Raw genomic sequence first — 20,158 nt, 5'->3', positions numbered from 1 at the left:
ATTAGGTAAATTGGTTATAGACAGATAGACCCTACACTACGCGGTTGAAATATTGGCGACCACGATCGGTTCAGTGACCCGCCGCGTCACGGAATTATCCGGAGCGACGGCCTACAATTCCGGGGAATCTGGTGGAGACAACGTAGCCATCCCCACCTCATGGTGATTCTCGCCACCGACCCCTGGCCTGCAACAATACGTTTAACCACGGATTTGCGTATTTTAAAAGCCAGGTTTCTCTGATTGATGAAGAAGAAGCGGGACTCAAGCTTCAATGTAGCGGTTCCAATGGTAACATTTATTATTCTACTACAGTAGGTACCCTTTACAAGGACCCAGAAGGAACACACAAAAGGAAATAAAGCTATATTTCTTGAAGCAATTAAAAATAATAATAATAATAAAAAGAAAAAATAAATTATATATATATATATATATATATATATATATATATATATATATATATATATATATATATATATATATATATATATATATATATATATATATATATATATATATATACATATATATATATACAAATAAAAAATGTACACGGAACGAGCAGACAAACAACAACAATAACTTCTTATAAAATATCCTTTTTTTCGTGTGTTTTACTTCATTTTACACCCTCATTGAGATTCACAGATAGACATGCAATATGTTTGTGAAGCACAACATGCTGCCTTTTCATTAAACCTGTCAGCGAAGCAATGAGAGGCATGCCTAGTTTACCTGAAAAGTGAGCTACAGCAGTAATTTGCATATTCAGGTCACTCATTACTATATCATAGTCCATGTCACAAATGTAATAGGCAATCACTAACATTTACCATCGACATCCTGTACCTTGTGCCATGTTAAAAACACAATGGAATACATGTACCTAAATAAAAAATAAAATAATTATTTTTTGTTAGTTCATTCAGGTTGTGAATTGGAATTTTTGTATAAGCCTCAAGACATTTTGAACCATTGTGTCATTTTTCACCCGAAGTTGGTGATTAATATGGATAACTAAGAGGGGCTATCCAGCGCTGACAGTGGGGTGGGGGAGAGGTGTGATACCCGGCGCTGTTCGGATGGGTGAGCTTTTTCCTGGCAGTAGTTTCGGGATGTGTTGAACATTGAAAAGCTATAGAGTTATATTGGCCTCATGATGGTTACCTTTTGCCTGTGGCAGCACTGCATGACCCCACATCCCAATATACACTTTAGAGTGTGTATATTGGCCAAGGTGGCCTTGGCCTCAAAATGGCCAAGGTGTGGTAGCTTAAAACATTGCTGAGATTCTGAAGTAGCTCCACCAAAAATTTGGGGCCTCAAGGTGCTATCGTTCGGCCGTGAAAGAATAAAGGTACAAATGCACAAACACACAAACAAAAGTGCAAACAATTGAAAATATTTATATAGATTTTTTTATTGTTGCTTTATATTGAAGACAAAAGTATTTTTTATTAACCAGATAATTCATGTTAGCTGGATACTCAATGCTAGGCCACAACTGCACAGTCTCTGCCAAATAGAGTTTCTCCAAGCAATAGGGATCTAGACCATAACAGAGAGCTATTTTCTCAAGATCCAGTAAAAGCTGTATTATCCAGCACTCATGGGACTTTTCCCCTGCCGGTTAATCAAATATGCCAGTTATTGAAATGTTACAAAAGAGCAACTTATTAAACTTTGCCTGTGAAAAATCAACAAAATAACAACATTATTACAGTATAGGATAAAGGTAATTACCAATGAATAATACAAAACAATAAATAAACCAATGTCACCTGCAGGGTGACCTTTATCTTGCCAAAAGGTGACCACGTGTGACTTCTTCAAGGTCACACTGAGGTGAACAGAGCTGCTATCCACCAGGAGCGACTCCTTGAGGAATATCTGCCTACGAGAGATTCCGATGAGAATCGTTCTACAGAGTAACCATGAAAAATATGCGTTTGCCTCATAACGTCACCAAATGACGTCATAATGTCTCAAGCTTGACATATCTAGAAAGCACTCATCGAGGTGTTCAATTTGAGGTACTACATGATATGGTTCCTAAAACTTGAAAATTTGACCTTGGGGTCAAATATGTTTGACCTCAGGCACTAACCATGAAGGTCAAGGCCAATCACCACCAAAAATTAATCAGCAGAGCGCCAGACCATGAACTATATTCCCATGAAGTTTGAAGATGATCCGATAAAAATTACTCAAAAAATAAGGGTTTCGTGGACTCCCCTGATTTGCGACAAAGTGACCTTGACCTTTGACCTTCAAAATTTTATGCGCTGAAAGCGACCTCTATAGGCCTCTGATATGCGAAGTTACAAAAATTTCCAATGATAACTGTGCTCTGCAGAATTTTTTATACGTGATTACAGACAAAAAAAAACAAAAACATACAAGCTGACTAACATATCTTGCAAAAACTTCGTTTTGGAAAGATAATAATGCACCTGTATTATAAAACATAAACTAGTCTTTTGAAGTTGATGGATGATAAAAAGTGTCAACATCCACTTTCTCAGGCTTGTCATCTTGTCAAACTCCAGAGGCTTTCTTGAACCATTTCCAAAAGTCAGAATGCTCTATTGTTTCTTACCTCTTCATCATGATATGTTCTTCTACGAGGTTTAGCTGCAACATGTTCTGGGTGCTGTAAGCTGTCTTTGAGCAAACTTCACAAGCATCTCAAGACCTATATCAGAGGTGTATTCCATTACCAATTGATCAGCTTGCTATGGCTTACCAAACCAGCCATTCCTTATCACCGTTTCATTGAAGTGCTTGCTTGAGTGCTAAAGGCACTTGGCGAGCACTCCACAAGCCGATTGGTAATGGAATACACCTCAGCATTAGCCAAAGTGATATGTGCAGTTGAAGTCTTCTTCTTCTGAGTCGTCTTCTTCTTGTTCAACTTTCATCGGTGGATTAACAACACTGTCAATTATTTCGGAGTCAGTCATAACACGGTCCATTTCACACCACTCTTTAATTTAGCTTTCGATTAAACTTTGAAGTGGATTATCGTCAATTGCATGCGTCACCATACTGGAGATTTATTGGATCGTGATGCACACTTTTGTTCTCCTGGCAATCTGACGTTATACTCGCTCACGCATCATTGCACTTCTATTTTCTCCCTTCTTCAATCCCCTTCACATGTCAATCTTCTGTTGGATTGTGAGATAATCCTCTTCCTACTCCTCTTCCCACCATTACTACTTGACGGGCTAACAGAATCCATGATACTTTGGAAGGAGAACTTCCTCCCCAGAGTTTTCACAGACATGTTCTTCCCAAGATTTGGGACTGTATGATTGGTCTTTGGGAGGAGAGAGCCAGATGTGTCATGGCGACAATCCATGTTCCTGTTTTTTTGGTATGTTGAACCTCGACTCAGGAAACGTTACAGATGGGTTTTCAAAAGCAAGGAAGTAAATGCCTGATATTTTGGTGGCATCTCGAGTGGTGTGGATTTACAACTGTTGGATGCGGCTCTTGAACCATGAGGCTGCGATAAAATGTTGTCAAGAAAAAAAAGCCTCATTTCACAGCTGAGGCTGGGTCGACTCTGTATGGTGTTTTTCTTTTTCTTTTTCTTTCTGCTTTGATGGGGTAATCAGTGAGTCAGCTGTGTGGTTATGTGTAAACAACTTATTGGAGATCCCTCACATGCCGTTTGGTAGAATGTGCCACTTTGTAAAGTGCCGGATAACACAGCTTTTACTGTATCAGTGTTTTGCAACCTGGGGTAAGTCGTCAAAGTACTTGGAAAATGCCATCGTGTATCTTCCAGGGTGGCTTCACCGTTACGTCTGTTCATCTCCAATAATGGAGGATGGGCTTCATATCCCGGAGAGACGTAACATCATTGCAAACTGCCTATTCCACTGAACTATGGACATAGGCCTTCCGTGAGAAGTTTGCATTCTCCAAAGAATGATTTAACATGATGGAGGATGCTCAGTCTGCAGCAGACTTTGAAGACTATCTTTGATATATAAACAGGGGTTCACACAATTTTTTTAATTTGGTTCTCCAATGAGTACCAGCAGAAATAGTTTGGCACTCATGAAATAAAACCCAAAAAACCCATCAGCTTCAAGCGAGCCCGTCTGCTTTCCTGCGCACCACTCCAATTTTTAAAGTGCCTCTCGCTTTCGTAGGCATCTTACTCTTCTGTCAGCACTCTCTCAGAAAGTCCGCTCCAGACGAGACACTCGCAAGCCGCTCTTCTTTTCGTTCTGGATGTTCCTGAACCTCCTCTTCTTCCTCCTTGCTCACGTGTTCTCCTTTGATTGATTTTTTTCTTTTTGTTAATCTTATAAGTCATAAACCTACAATATAACTTGTAAATACCAATGTTATCATTTATAAACTTCATTTTGAAATCACAGTATATCAATTATCAGAATTATCACAGAACAATATTAGCAACACTAGCTGAGAAAACCTTCCATCGAAAGCCTCTGTTGTGCTAGTATGCTTTTGAGCTTTCTGAACATCTATGAAGTACGCAGTAAGTTTGTTTTTTTCCCGCGCATGAGTACACGAGTACCAGTTATGTGAACTCCTGCTTCTAAATATACCTCCAGGCTACTCTGTCATCCCAAATATACAATGTACGTACATGCATGTACAAAATACACTCACCTCTGAGCTGTTTAGCCTGGGTTTGAATCTCAGCCCAGCTACAAACTCTTATCCTGGGGTTTCGCATGGAAGGCAATTCAATGTGTTCCTCAGATGGATGTTAAACTGGATGATTCCTCAGCTGGCATTAGTTGATGAACATTAAAGATCCCACGGTGTCTTTTGTGAAGCCCAGTGAAGAGTAGGCACGTTTTTGCCAGAACTCTGAACAAATTAAATTCCTGCACCCTCAGTCGAGTATCCTGTGTTGGAGTGGTGACCCTTCCAGGATTGTAACACTAGCCAATAACCTGCTTCAGTAGCTGTGGTGCAAAATAAGAAGAAAACGTACATGCATATATATATATATATATATATATATATATATATATATATATATATATATATATATATACATATATACATATATACATATATACATATATATATATATACATATATAAATATATATATATATATATATATATATTTATATATATATACATATATATATATATATATATATATACATACACACACCCAATACACGTATATTGATTATACTTCGAGTTTAGTAAACCATCAAGAAGATTGATGTTTAAATCTGCAGCAAAAACGAACCAGAGAATGCACCATGGCAATGTTGAGCCAAATGGCCTGATTTTCCTTGTTTGAGGTCAGTTTCTCCTCAATCTCATGTTGTCGAGCAGTCTGATGTCCATCTTTATTCTAATGAGATCTCTTTGCGCATATATGAGAGCAATTTGATGTCTATCTGTTTCTTCAGTGCATGCTTTGTTTGCTTGGATGGAGATGTACATCTGCTGAGTAAACTTCTCTTCTTTTGCAGCATTATTTCTGAGGAAGAATCGAAGACAAAGAAGTGTGTGTGTGTGTGTGTGTATATACATATACATACACACACACACACACACACACACACACACACACACACACACACACACACACACACACACACACACACACGGTCTGTCTAAAAAGTAACGGGACTGACTTCACAGAAATTTTATTCCAAAAAAATATATTGAAATCACAGCTTGTCCCCTTCAAAATAGTTTCCCTCCAGTCTCACACTCTTTTCCATCCTCTTCTTCCACGCTTCGATGTACCCCGGAAGGCTTCTTCTGGAATCATCTGGAACTCCGTCGTCACAGCCCTTTTGATGGCCTCCACATCAGGAAATTGGGTCCCTTTGATCACCCCCTTGAGCTTGGGAAATAGGAAATAATCACAAGGGGCCAAGTCTGGCGAATACAGGGGTTGCTCCAGAGTTGGCACATTTCTCTCTGCCAGAAACTGTTGGATGCTCAGGGCACTGTGAGCAGGGGCATTGTCATGGTGGAGCACCCAGGCGTTGTTCTCCCACAAATCCTTCCTCTTGCCCCAACTGATCTCATGTGGCGCCGGAGGATGTCCTTGTACACGTATTGATTCACTGTTTGACCCTGTGGTGTTTGACTGTTTGACCCTGATTCACTGTTTGACCACTCGAAGTGGACGATGCCCTTGATGTCAAAAAACGCAATGAGCATCACCTTGACCTTCGAGATCCTTGCTTTCTTTGGTCTTGGTGATGCTGGACTTTTCCACTGATGACTCTGTTTGGTCTCCGGATTGTATTCAAATATCCACGATTTATCGCAAGTAATGACTGTGGTGTACGAGGTGCAGTGGAACACGAGAAGCAAGAGTGTTAGCAGCAACTCCGCTTTATTGCGCGTCCTGATGTACATTCCTGCCACCCCTAGCGGGCGACTCATGATATACGAAAACCCAATCACGTGATACAGCATAATGACTCTCCCGAGCAAGTCTGGATCGTCCTCGAGGCGCTCGATAATGTCTTGACAGACAGTGACTCTTTGCTGTTCTTTAGGACCATCTTTGCACACATCTTGTGCATTTCGAGATCTTCAGTGATGATGCTCCAGACAGTGTCCTCGTTGATGGAAAGTTCCTCAGCAATCATCAGCACCATGAGTCGATGATCTGCGCGTACCATCTGCTTCACACACTCGATGTTGTATGCCGTTCTGCTTGTTGAAGGTCTTCCAGACCGTGGATCGTCTTCAAAGTCCTCCCGTCCCTCTTTGAACCTCTTGTGCCATTCAAATGCATGTGTATGTGACAGTTTCTTCTCCGTAGACTCACCGCAGCATTGCGAAGGATTCGGAAAGTGTTTTGCCAAGTTTGGCAAGAAACTTCAGATTGGCTCTCTGCTCACGACTCATAGCACGACGACTCAGACTAAACAACGTGTAAAGCACGACCTGTAAAAAAATCACACAATGAGCGCAGTCAACCATCACCAATCATATATATTGCTGGAATGTTGTGAAAGACTGTGACGCAACCCGTTCATTCAAGTTGTGTAAGTGGAGCACACAACAGGCTCAGTCCCGTTACTTTTTAGATGGACCTCGTGTGTGTGTGTATATATATATACATATAATCACATACGAATGCGAAGCTGTCGAGCTAATGGGTAAGTAAGCTGAGCTCCGCTCGTCCAATGGAACCGACATACAATGCTCAATAGGACAGAGGGGCATTACATTTTGTTTTGACATCATTTTGATGACTGTGGAACCTTTGTATTTAGCTTTTCATTCTGCATCAGGGGAAAAGAATAATTAAATGCAATCGGTTCAATTTCCGATAAATAATTCACTTTCTAACATGATGCGGAAGTTTGGACGTGCAAGCCAAGCTCTGCCTCTCTCCCCACCGCCGATTCGCTAAAACGTCATTATTTTCTGTTTCAACTTAAACTTGATTAAGAAGGACATGGGAAATTATTCAAGGTAGCAAATTAGGAGTGGCACAAAGACCAGTGAAATCATTCAGAGTTGCAATCGGGGAAAAATGGCCTCGTGCAATTTAAGCCTCATTCATCAAAAAAAATGAGATAACCCATCATGCATCCTGTACACTTGACTAAGTCTAAAATGGCTACTCATCATTGAATCTATTCTCTCTCAAAACAGGAAAAACACAAAATCCGTCATTTCATTTTTACATGTGCCCTGTGGCAGACTGTGGCCACAAATCATTTGGTTTTCAGCTGACTATGACTTGTACTACAAATCGTAGATATCCAAAAATACGAAGAGAATAATGGACAATCGCTGCTAAAATCGCAAACGATCTAGCCTGCGGGATCCAAAGGACATTGTGCATGGGCAAAGTCTAATGAGGGATCACGCAAGCGTTGCATCATCTCAACAAGAAGAGTCAAATAATAAAACTGCCCTTTGAAGAGTGGCTATCAGTTTGTCTGAAGTTAACATATGAACCACAGTGACATATAATATCGAGAGAACACAACGTACAACTTATGCAGCTCATGAGCTCGAAGTTGTGTTCGACAACAGGGGATGTATAGTTTATAAGTTGTGACTAGTAATAATAATAATAATAATAACAGCAATATTAGTACTGCAGTAATTAATAATAATAATCACAGGATCATTGTCAATGCCTGTTCTCATTCCGTAAGTGCCATAAAGTTCAAACACTTACAATATTATGATGGTTCATAATTATCTGAGAAGATAATGATTTGAACAGTCATAGCGAACACACTATAGCTGTGCACTACACTGCAGTTGGCTCCATTTAGGGTTGCAGATTTTCCATGAAGTGGAAGGCTCAGTTTTACAGTATCTCAGACAGGGTTTGTTCCCCGCCATGAACCCTGTGTTTGGCAGTGCATTAGTGAGGTAAATATAATCAGAACCTGCACCCAGCTTCAGATTTTTGTCATGTATTTACTGATTTGCCCAAATAACAGGAGTCTGGTGTTGGCTTTGTGGTTAAGGTGTCTGGCTCAAGATCTTAGGGTCCTGAGTTTTTGCCAGTCACGTCATTAAAATAACACCAGATGGGGTTGACTCAGCCTGTCAATCTTCCGAGGTTGGCAAAATGACTGGAAAGAATGAGCTGAGTACCCTACGTCGGAGTGGCGACCCATCTAGGAATTCTGCCCCTAGCCAAAAAAAAAAAAAAAACTGCCTTGGCAGGCCTATGCGTCTGAAGATGTGAATGGAATGGTGGTTCTTTTTCTTCTTCTTCATCAATAAACACATCTTCTCCACCTTTTTTTTTTTTGTATACCTTGGTCGAGGCTCGTATGAGAGCTAACACACAACTCACAGCAAGGAGGCATGAGACAAGAGGGGTGGGAGTGGAAGGGACAAAACAGTGGGGAACAGACACATTAGGTGAATTGTGGAAGGGAGAGGGATGGGGATGGGATGGGGAACATGGTGAAGAGAAGATGGACATTACAGGGACTTTCAGGAAGGAAAGCAGGGGAATTGAAGGAAGTGGGCTTGGGTGGATTATCGGGGGTAGAAAAGATCGAGGATTTGGATGGGGGAAGATAAGAGGTGGTGGTGAACAGCTGTTTTGAAAGCCTGGAGGGAAGAATGGGAAAGAATAGAGTGAGGAAGTTTATTCCAAAGGCGGGAAAAAAGAGGAATGAAAGAGTGAAGATGAGCAGTGATTCGTGATTTTGGTAGTTTTACCAGAAGGGGGTTGTTGGCGGACCTTGAGCGCCCTGTGGAAATGTGGTGGGGACAAATCGCAGAGAGAGAGCAGGGGGGGGCAAGGCTGGAGAGGAGTCGGTAGAAGACAGAAAGACCACCGACCAACCTGCGGTGATTGAGTGAGAGGCCCAAAGACTCAGCTTCATTGCGGGAGATGCCGATGATCTTAAATGCCCTGGTTTCGACAGCGTGAAGCCGAGAAAGGTGGGAGGCAGGAGCACCAGCCCAGAGGGGAGAGCAGTACTCCATCATGCTACGGACAAAAGCTTTGTAAGTGGTCAGGAGCTCAAGAGGGCCGAGGAAGGACTTTGCACGACGGAGGATTCCCAGTCGGCGACTGGCTTTTGAGGCGAGGTTGGAAATGTGACTTTCCCAGGAAAGGTCATGGCAGATAGTGAGACCCAGAAGCTTGAAAGAAAAGACTTCTTCCAGAGGATTGTTCAGAAAGTGGATGGGGGGTTTTCTAAATGGTCCTTTCGAAGAGACATAGTGAGAGTGTGAGATTTGTCTGGATTGAAAGACATGTTCCACGTGTTGGACCAGTTTGTGATTTTATCCAGATCTGCAGTGAGCGAAGAAGCTGCTGCTTGCCGGTCTGAGGGATGACAGATGGTACGGCAGAGGGTGGAGTCGTCGGCAAAGAGAAATAGAGGATTTTCCAGAGAGTCGGAGAGATCATTGATGAAAACCAGAAAAAGAACAGGGCCCAGAACGCTACCTTGAGGAACTCCAGCCTGCACAGGAAGAGGGGATGAAAGAACTCCATTTAGGGCCACACGTTGACTGCGACAGGAGAGGAAGTCTGCGAGCCATGAGTGGAGATGGCCTTGAATACCATGGGAAGAGAGTTTGGTGAGTAGGGCAGGGTGCCAGACTGTGTCAAAAGCACGTGATATGTCCAGGGATACGGCTCGGATTTCCTGTCTGGCATTGAGGACCTCTATCCATTGATGGGAGAGCAGAAGCAGCATATCCAGGGTAGAGTGACCTTGTCTGAAACCAAATTGATGATTGGAAATCAAGCCATTGGAGAAGAGGAAGGATTTCATGTCTGAAGCGATGATGGATTCCATAACCCTGCTGATGATTGGGAGAAGGCTGATTGGTCTGTAGTTGCAGGGATCTGTTTTTGCACCTTTTTATGCAGGGCAGTGATGTTAGCAGATTTCCAAGCAGATGGCAGATGACCTTGGGCAAATGAGAGGGTGAATAGAACAGAGAGAGGGTGAGCAAGAGCAGAAGAGCAGGCTTTGAGGACACGTGGGCTGATGCCGTCTGGACCGGTTGCAGAATCTGACTCGAGGTTTGAAAGCAAGCTCTCCACTTTGTCAGAAGAAAAAGATACAGAGTCCAGGGACAGTTGGGTGCGACTGGGTAAAGTGGGTAGAGATAGTGATGGGTTTAGGACACAAGATTTAGCTGCAAACACCGAGTTTAGACATTCAGCTTTATCACGTGTGGAATCAGCAGTGCGGCCATTTGAGGTAAGGGAGGGGATGGAGGGGGAACATACACCAGAAACAGATTTGATTAAACGCCACCAGGATTTTGAGGAGGGAGAGAGGTTTGAGAGTTCAGACTTTAGATGAGAAAGATGTTGTTTTCTGGCTCTCCTGAGGGTAGATACACACTTGTTCCGAGCTTTGTGGAAAGAATTGAGATTGCCCTCAGTTGGGTTTGCTTTCCATGAGGCAAAGGCAAGTTGTTTCAGGACAACTGCCTCGCCACAAGCTTCAGTAAACCAAGGGCGGGAGGAAGGGTAGGACAACTGAACACGAGAGGGGATAAATCTGTGCATGAGGGAGAGTAAGTTTCTTTGAAAGAATTCCCAGGATGAGTTGATGTTTGAGAAAGTAGTGATAGGAGACCAGTCTGTAAGTTTGATGGCTGCTCGGAGACCTTGCCAGTCGGCTTGAGTGAAATGCCAGACTCGACGGCGGTGAGGTGGTTCTCTGATAACAGCCAGAGAGATGTCCACTTTAACAAGGACGTGGTCAGAAGAACCAATTGGAGCGAAGGAAGAGCAGCAGATATTGTCTGGGAAATTTGTCAGAATCAGATCCAGAAGAGATGGAGTACCATTCGTTGAGATCCGGGTCGGGAAGTTGACCGATTGAGTCAGTCCCAATGAGTCGCAGAAAGCTTTTGCAGAGGTGCCATGGCAGGTGAGAGGTACCCACACCTAGCCAACTGGCGTGATGACAATTTAAGTCACCACATAAGAGGAAGAGAGAGTTTGGATGAGAAGATAGAAGATGGTCCATGTTTTCGGATAGTGAGGTGTAGATGGAGTAAGTAATACCTTGCTTGTATTATTGCAAGAGCTCAAAATAAAGGCACATTTGGGTGTTATTTAAGGCCCTATTCATGGAATTTGTGGAACAGTATGTATATTGCAATCAATCGCCGACGTTAGTACTTGCTGTAGCACATAAATAATAAAATAATAAAAAAAATATTACAATACAGCACAGCAAGTTGTGGTTTCTGGCAACCTAATTAACTTGCGATTCGTAAACTTCATTGAATTTCGTCTCATGGGAAATACAGGTTCAGTTCCAGATACACCAAGAAAAAAAACAAAAAACTTCAGAAATGAGACAGTTAGTGAACATCTCTAGAAAAAGGCAAGTCAGCACCTTGAGGCTGGTGTTAGTGGAGCTTCTGGAAGACATTTCTTCTGGATGAAGGAAATGAGCTTCGTTTGTGTGAAGCCTCGCTTCCTCTGGACATCTTCAACAACGGTCATGATAAGTTTTAGAAAGAAAACAAAAAACTGCACTGTTTATGAGGTCGGTATCATACTGCTGCATTGCCATCTGTATCATCAAGCTGTTTGATGACAAGTCTGAAGTCCTGTGCTGACATCCATGATGTAGCTTGCTCCTCACTTGATGAAGGCTGCTTCTCATCATCCTCCTCTGGGGTTGTCAGCTGGAAGATCACTGCACTGTAATAATTATGTGCCAATTTTAATAGTGTATTCAAATATTCAGTTGTAAACCTGAAAGGATAAGGAGAACAGGATTTTAAAAATGGTCACCATAATCAGACTTGGTGTCATTGGGGTTAGAACGTCTGCTCTGAGTCTGGAAAGTCACCAGTTTGATTCTGACTTTGGCCGAGCCATACCAAAGACTTAAAAAAAAAAAACTTATATGTGCTGCTTTCTCGTTTGACGTTTAGCATTTAGACTTAGAGGATAGAGCCTGTACAAACCCCATGGGGGAAGTGGCATGGAGGTTTGAGAGAAGTGGATTTCTATTTAATTATCCCACTGACTGCAGAGAGAAAAGCAACATTACAATATTGCATCACCGGCACCCAGAATGAAAAGTTATGTCACCCTCTTCACAAAAAAAGTCACCGGTTGTGTTTATCTATAATGCCAAATTCAGTGTTGTCTCACGTCCATCGGCATGGAACAGCTCCTCCATTGAACCGACAAACTTTAAATAAATAAATTAACTCATGACGCAAGGTCTCCCATTTCTACTACTAGTGTTTGCTGCACCTGCTGAGAGAGACCCTGTTCCTACCCTTTTAATGCAACTCCTCTCCTTGTGCTTTGGCGCTTCTGTTTGCCGTCATCCCAGTTTTCACTTCGCCCCATTCTGTTGTTCTACTCCCCCATGAGCATCAATCGCTGTGTTTGAAAGGATGCAAACCCAATTGCAATTTGAAGAAATCATTTTATTTGTAGAACTATGAATACGATGACAGATGATGAGTACGATGCCTGGTGTTGGCTTAATGGTTGGGGTGGTGGGCTTGGGATCCTAGAATCCTGAGTTCAAATCCCACTCGGCTGTTGAATTAATACCAGGTGGGGTTGACTCTGCCCGTTATCCTTCCAAGGTCGGCAAAAATGAGTGCCAGCTTGCTGGTATCCTGTGTCGGAGTGGCGACCCGTCCAGGTTTGTGTCCAATAGCCAAGGAGACTGCTGAGGCAGCACCAACGCTCTGCACAGAGTATGGTCCCAATGGATGGATGGATGAATACGCCAAATTATAACTTATCATTGGGAGACTGCACACTCAAAATGTGTAGAATTTGTAAAATTGCAAATTTAACTGCCACCACCCTCAAGTGAAGGCCACTCTGTGGTCAAAATATACAAGCTGTGCTTTTGCCTCTTTTAACTACCTCCTCGGTTGCACATTTGTGATTTTGATAATATGCTGGATCCCTCAACGCAAGGTGATATTCATTTTTTTGGACAACACCATCATTTATAGGAAATGTGGAGTTTTGAAACCAATGTACATTAAGAGATGCTTTTGATGCCTCTTGCTCTCGAGTTGATTTGCCTACACAGACTTGTGACCGCTTTGTATCCGCATGGCAATTGCCAATCACAGCTCGAGGAAATTGAATTTAATTTAACTGAACCGACATGTGATTATGCAACAGGACATAGAAGAGGGGCCTTTCTCCTCTCTTCTTCCCCCCCGAGGAGCTGTACTTCCCACAAATGATACTTAAACAGGCACGGTTCCACCCACCTTGTTTGGGGTCGGCCGAAGGGAAGGTTTTGGCCCAAGTGTTGTGACAGGCTGGTGGCCAGGCCCGACATTCAACCGGGGCCAATTTAGGCAGGAATTTTGAACGTGTTCAGGTTGCAGGTGATAACGAGTCTATTATTTGCATCTTTGGACGACATTTTGGCAGGAATTTTGAAAAGGGATGACATCTTTGGCACAAAAGGAGCAGCAGTCATAACTGTAGAGAGCCAAGAAGACTTAGCATGGATAGGGTTGTCGTAAGAATAACACTGAATAAATATACAAATATATATCACAAGTGATATTGGAGGATCCTACATGCAAGGACAGTAAGTGGAATAAAAACAATACGAGGAGGTAGTGTTGTGTTAAAATATAATGTGTGTACAGAGGGGCATTTTAAATGGTGTCAGGTTCTTTACAGGGGAGAGGAAAGACTATATATATATATATATATATATATATATATATATATATATATATATATATATATATATATATATATATATATATATATATATATATATATATATATATATATATATATATATATATATATATATATATATATACACATACATACACACACACACACATCATCTTAGGTGGGGATAGCAAACATTCATGAAATGCAATAAAATTATGGAAAGGCACAATTGTAAACAGAGTTGTTGGTGAAGACATGTACCTGTCAGGACAGATTCTCACCTCCCACAGTCATTCCATCCAAGCACACATACACCTTGTCCCTCACTCCACACCCCGTACCAAATATGTTGGTGCTGTGGCTCTTTTTGGAGACTGGTTTCAGCTCGTTCGCCCCCCATGCAAAAGACCGGTAGCTGCTCCAAGCATGCTGCATCATCTAATTGGGATAAGATCAAGAGAGTAACAACAAGAATGAATACAAACATCAGCATTAATTATGATTCATTATTCTCTTTCTCTCTTGTTGCAAGGTCAATGTTGTCAAAAAAAATCTCATGACAAGGAATAGATAATGGGACCTTCAATGTACACCAGCTAATGCTAGCAGATAAGACACTCGACACTAGACAGGTCAATGGTAAGTGCGCTAGTCCACACGCTCCTATCGGACATCTATATAAATAAAAGTATGGCGTCTGTCTGTCCAAGTCTCATTCCGGTTCCGATGTCCTCTCCCTCAAGCAGACTTTGTACGCACAAATAACAGTCTTACATTTGTGTCTCGGCTGGCAAGATGACCTTGGGTCGAGAGGTATGCTGTGCACACTCTCCTGTGAGATATCTAGCCTGGGTTCGAATCTCGACCCAGTGACATAACCGTCATCTCAGTGTTTCGCATGCAGGGCCACACATCAATGTGTGTGCCATCCATCAGGACACTGCGCAGAAAGACCCATTGGTCAGTGCTGCTGATGGTGGATGTTAGAGATCACAATGTATCTCTCATGAAGAGGAGTAGAGTTCGTGCCGGCACTCGGATCAAATTACAAAATTCCTGCCGAAAACTGAGGACAGCAAGTGGTCTGGTCTTCTCGGATATCCATCGACATCGGGTTACACTACTTGTTATCTCCAAGTGTGGTTATCTCGTTCAGCAGCTCGTGCGCAATAAGCAAACGTACATTCGCAGGTCACGTGTGAACGTCCGTCCTTGGCTACGATGGGCAATCACGATAAAGATGACAATTCTGCTTACGGGATCAAAATGTGCTTACAATTAACATGTACATTTATTCCGTGAGACCTAGTCGAGGACTTGAGGAGGCACGGCCAAGTGCTCATTAATTATGAAATTACGTCATGTTACATCACACCCAAACCTATATTGTTTATTGTTATCATTATATACCTAAGCTCACCTGTTTGGGGAGGCATTGTTAAGGGTGAAAAGCCACCAGGCATCAAACCTGGTTAATCAGTTACGAGGAAGATTCAAAGCACCAAATTCAACAACATATGGAAGCTCTTTGGCACGAAGGAAATGGAATGATTGAACTGGTCTTCAAATCAAATGAATATCCTTTCCATTGAATGTGTGCTCGCTTTTAAATGAAGGTGAGTGCACATACACTAGATATTCACTCCATTCGAAGACCAACTCTGCCTCATTTCCTCCCCAACTCCCCCACCTTTCCTGCAGCTCACAAAAATCCCTCGCCTCGTTACCTTCACCATTATAACCATCGATCTTTCATCCCTTTCCCTGCCAAACCTCCAAAATCCTATTTTTTAACTTACCTCTTAACCCAATTCATGATGTTTCTAGTCTCCCCAGCCCCCCCCCTTTCCTTTTTTAAAATTTCAGGTAAGTTCACCTGTCCACCCGCTGGTGTAAATGTCTCTCACACTGTTCATTAAGAGTCTCGTCTAGGATCCAGTCCTTCGTGTCATACAGACCCTCCATCCACCCTTCCATCCATCCATTCATTGGGACCACACTTTCTGCAGAGGGTTGGTGCTGCCGAAGCAGTCTCCTTGGCTGTTGGATACAATCCTGGACGGGTCGCCACTCCGACACAGGATACCAGCAAGCTGGCAATCATTTCACCAACCTCAGAAGGATGACAGGCAGAGTCAACCCCACCTGGTATTAATTCAACAGCTGAGGGGGATTTGAACTCAGGATCATACGATCCCAAGCCCACCACACAGACCATTAAGCCAACACCAGGTATATACAGACCCTCAGTCTCACCTGTTTGACTTTCGCTCTGCGCTCCCGAGTCTCTGGGTCCCGTGGTTCTCCCCCAGTGGCCCCGATGATCTTCGGCAGGGGGACGTTGGGCAGCCGAGGTCTCGCGCCGACGTCGCGGTTGTTCTCCACGACCTTGTTTCTCGCAGTTAAAATGTCGTTCAGAATTCCCTCTTTGCTCTTTTGCAGTATCTTCTTGGCTTCGTCCAAGACCCGGTCGTGCTCGTCCTGCAAGCGCCGAACGGCGAGTTCACGATCACCGGGCGATGCTTTCCCCGAGCTTTGCACCTTGTTCAGCAGCTCGACGGGAACCTCCTGGCGGACTGGACCCGCCGACGATGGCGGTGTGGAGCCGCGAGCCTGCGAGCCTTGCCGAGAGTCCGGCAGGAAGAAGATCGCGCCGAAGCACAAGGTGACGAAGGCGCTCACGATGAGCAGGAGCACGAACTTCTCGGACAGTCGAAGCGTGGGTCGAGGGAAGGACATGGTGCAGGCTGAGACGGACCACCGAGACCGGAAGTGGACGAGGCTCGAGCGAACGATCCAAAGGAGAACGACGCACGAGGATGGATCCGAAAAACCCGGGAATGAAAGAGGAATTTGAAGAGAGCGGATTGAGGAATCCTTTTAGAGCCGAGGAATGAAGATCAAGGAAGAGGAGGAACGGGCGAAGGTTGAGGGAGAATTTCCGGGCATGACAAGTGATGACGTTGATGATGATGATGACGACGACGGACGAGGAAGATGATGACAGGTTTCGGCACGGAGGGGGTTAAGGGTTCAGGAAAAAAAAAAAAAAACGAGCTGTTTCTTCCTTGCCTGATGTCCCCTCAGCTCCATGCCCGGAAACGAGACTCGACCGAACGATCGTGGATGGAGACGATGGGCACGGGTGACTGGCTCGATCGATGGGCACGGGTGGCCGGCGTGATGGGACGGCCACCGGTCCCCGTGAATATCGCGCGCGCCTTTCTCTCTTGGCGTTCCTCAGTCAGGGTTCGACACGAGTCGAAATCGGCGCTTCCTCTTCCTCACTCGCACGCCTCACGCAACCTTTCCTCCTCCTCTTCTTCTTCTTCTTCGGAGTCTAATCTCTCAACCGTGTCATTCACAACCCCCTCCTCCGGTTCGTGGAATACAGATTCTTCTTCTTCTTCTTCTTCTTCATCATCATCATCTCACTCAACCGATTCGTGCTTCTTCTTCCTCCGGTCACTGCAATACAGATTCTTCTTCTTCATAATCTCTCTACCGAATCTTGCTTCTTCTTCCTCTGGTCCCTGCAATAAAGATCTTCTTCTTCATCATCTCTCAACTGAATCTTGTTCTTCTTCCTCCGGCCCTGCAATACACATTCTTCTTCTTCATCATCATCTCACTCAACCAATTCGTGCTTCTTCTTCCTCCTGATCCAAAAGTCGTTCAAAGCGTTTACAACAGGCAGACACGGAGAGCTGTAAATTAAACGTTCTTTAAATGACGTACGTTAACTAGCTCTTTGGCTAGATATAGCATATTAATTGTGGTGTATAATTTGTTTTTTTTGGGCATTTGTGTGTGCACTTGTGACGTCATCAATAGCTGTGCGTAAAGACTCTTTAGTCACTGTTGGCTCGTTGTGGGAAATCACCGAGCTGTTTGACACGTTGCCAGTCGTGCGCCAGCCAGGGAATCCATCCACGGAGGCATTTCTTGTTAACCCGTCTTAATCAGCGTGCAGTGCGCTTCCAAGTGATGAGCTGGCATTGGCAAAAAAAGGCTTCCAAAGCCTGCGAAAGCAGACTAACCCTGTGTATAAACACCTGACACTGCTTTTTCTCATTGGGTGGTTTTGGTTCTTTCACACACTGCAACTAAAGCTGGAAGTTGCATTTCAAGTTTCAACTACAATCTTTTATTTCCTGGCTTCAACCGCGTCCTCGACATAAACTGTATAACAGGTCCACTTACCACTTACAAAGCTTTTGTCCGTAGCCTGATGGAGTACTGCTCTCCCCTCTGGGCTGGTGTTCCTGCCTCCCACCTTTCTCGGCTTCACGCTGTCGAAACCAGGGCATTTAGGATCATCGGCATCTCCCGCAATGAAGCTGAGTCTTTGGGCCTCTCACTCAATCACCGCAGGTTGGTCGGTGGTCTTTCTGTCTTCTACTGTCTCCTCTCCAGCCTTGCCCCCCCCCCTGCTCTCTCTGTAATTTGTCCCCACCACATTTCCACAGTGTGCTCAAGGTCCGCCAACAACCCCCTTCTGGTAAAACTACCAAAATCACTAATCACTGCTCACCTTCACTCTTTCATTCCTCTTTTTCCCCGCCTTTGGAATAAACTCCCTCACTCGATTCATTCCCATTCTTCCCTCCAGGCCTTCAAAACAGCTGTTCACCACCACCTCTTATCATCCCCCATCCAAATCCTCGATCTTTTCTACCCCCGATAATCCACTCAAGCCCACTTCCTTCAATTCCCCTGCTTTCCTTCATGAAAGTCCCCGTAATGTCCATCTTCTCTTCCCCATGTTCCCCGTCCCATCCCTCTCCTGTCCACATATCTCCTGATGTGTCTGTTCCCCACTGTTTTGTCCCTCCCACTCCCACCCCTCTTGTCTCATGCCCCCTTGATGTGAGTTGTGTGTTAGCTCTCATACGAGCCTCGACAAGGTATACAAAAAAAAAAGGTCACAAAATTGCGTGGATGAATGGCCCCCACCCAATATTGCTCAAGAACCTTGCAGAATGTGCTGTGATGGCACTTTGGTTCAATATAATTATATAAAAAGTTGTATTTTCAATCTGTTTGTCTGTCCCTCGATAGAATCGCCCCACCGGTTGTAACCCCATCATATTGCGTCCCGTTGGAACCCTCTTGGCAAATGTAAAGCAAGAAAACATTTTTAAACCTACAGGGTAGGGGATTCAGGGTGGGGAAGACCCCAATTCTCTCTCTCTCTCTCTCTCTCGTTTTCTCTCTCTCTCTCTCTCTCTCTCTCTCTCTCTCTCTCTCTCTCTCTCTCTCTCTCTCTCTCTCTCTCTCTCTCTCTCTCTCTCTCTCTCTCTGTGTAAATATGTATCGTATAGCGCCACCTGGTGGTTGGCAGTATTACAAATAGTCTTCTTATTTCTATACCAGCAGATTTACCCGGCATTGCGTGGGAAGAGAAACGTGAATAAATAACACTTTGTAGCAAATCACAAAGATTGATTAATTGATTGGCTGATTGGATCTCTTTCAATTTGTGTCTGAAGAAGAAGAAGAAGAAGAAGAAGAAGAAGAAGAAGAAGAAGAAGAAGAAGAAGCTGTCTGAATACAAACGGCTTTCCATTTTGCATTTTTATTTTGATCTTCCTCTTAGTGTGTTGTGATGAATATCCCATTACCAATGTCGCCCTCCTCGCTCCTTACCCCGCCTAATTTTGTTTTTCCCCAAAGCGGATGCGGACAGGCTTTGCGGGCATGGGACGGGAAGGTGCTTTCTCGTTTTATATAAACCCAAACCGGCATCACCTCAACTCACCGTTTTAAACCATTCAACACACCACCCTCCCCCTCCTTGCCAGCTCTCCTGCCCCCTTGTCAGTCCACAGAGCTCTCCTGCCCCACCCCAGGTAGGCAAAACTCTACGCTACCTTGCTATGTAATAGTGGGGATTAATTTACCGATGCAATGGTGTTTGAACAGTAACAGCAAGTTTTGACTGAGGGCTTGTCAGTGTGGGTGGGGGGTTGGGGGGGGGGAGAGACGGGAAGGACAAATTTACCCATGCGAAGAGTGC

General features: G+C 43.8%; 1 protein-coding gene across 5 annotated transcripts in view; it reads right to left on the bottom strand.

Annotated features, from left to right (window-relative positions):
• Positions 1 to 17,611, bottom strand: part of LOC147034400 (mannosyl-oligosaccharide 1,2-alpha-mannosidase IA-like) — a 106,507-nt gene extending 88,896 nt beyond the window's left edge. The window contains exons 1-2 of one of the 5 annotated variants that reach the window (XM_085882342.1): positions 16,396 to 17,611; positions 14,421 to 14,577 (exon numbers count right to left, since the gene is read on the bottom strand). In XM_085882342.1, the coding sequence (XP_085738468.1) occupies positions 14,421 to 14,577; positions 16,396 to 16,878 (640 nt within the window). In that variant the 5' untranslated portion in view covers positions 16,879 to 17,611. The remainder of the gene's footprint in view (positions 1 to 14,420; positions 14,578 to 16,395) is intronic. The other 4 variants (XM_085882344.1, XM_085882355.1, XM_085882346.1 and 1 more) reach the window with 4 other exon arrangements.
• Between the last annotated feature and the right edge of the window lie 2,547 nt (positions 17,612 to 20,158).

Source organism: Eptatretus burgeri, chromosome 1, assembly GCF_056783735.1.
Source record: "Eptatretus burgeri isolate ZD-2024b chromosome 1, Ebu_testis_v1, whole genome shotgun sequence".
Taxonomy (NCBI): Eukaryota; Metazoa; Chordata; class Myxini; order Myxiniformes; family Myxinidae; genus Eptatretus; species Eptatretus burgeri.
This window is presented reverse-complemented; position numbering and strand designations above follow the sequence as displayed.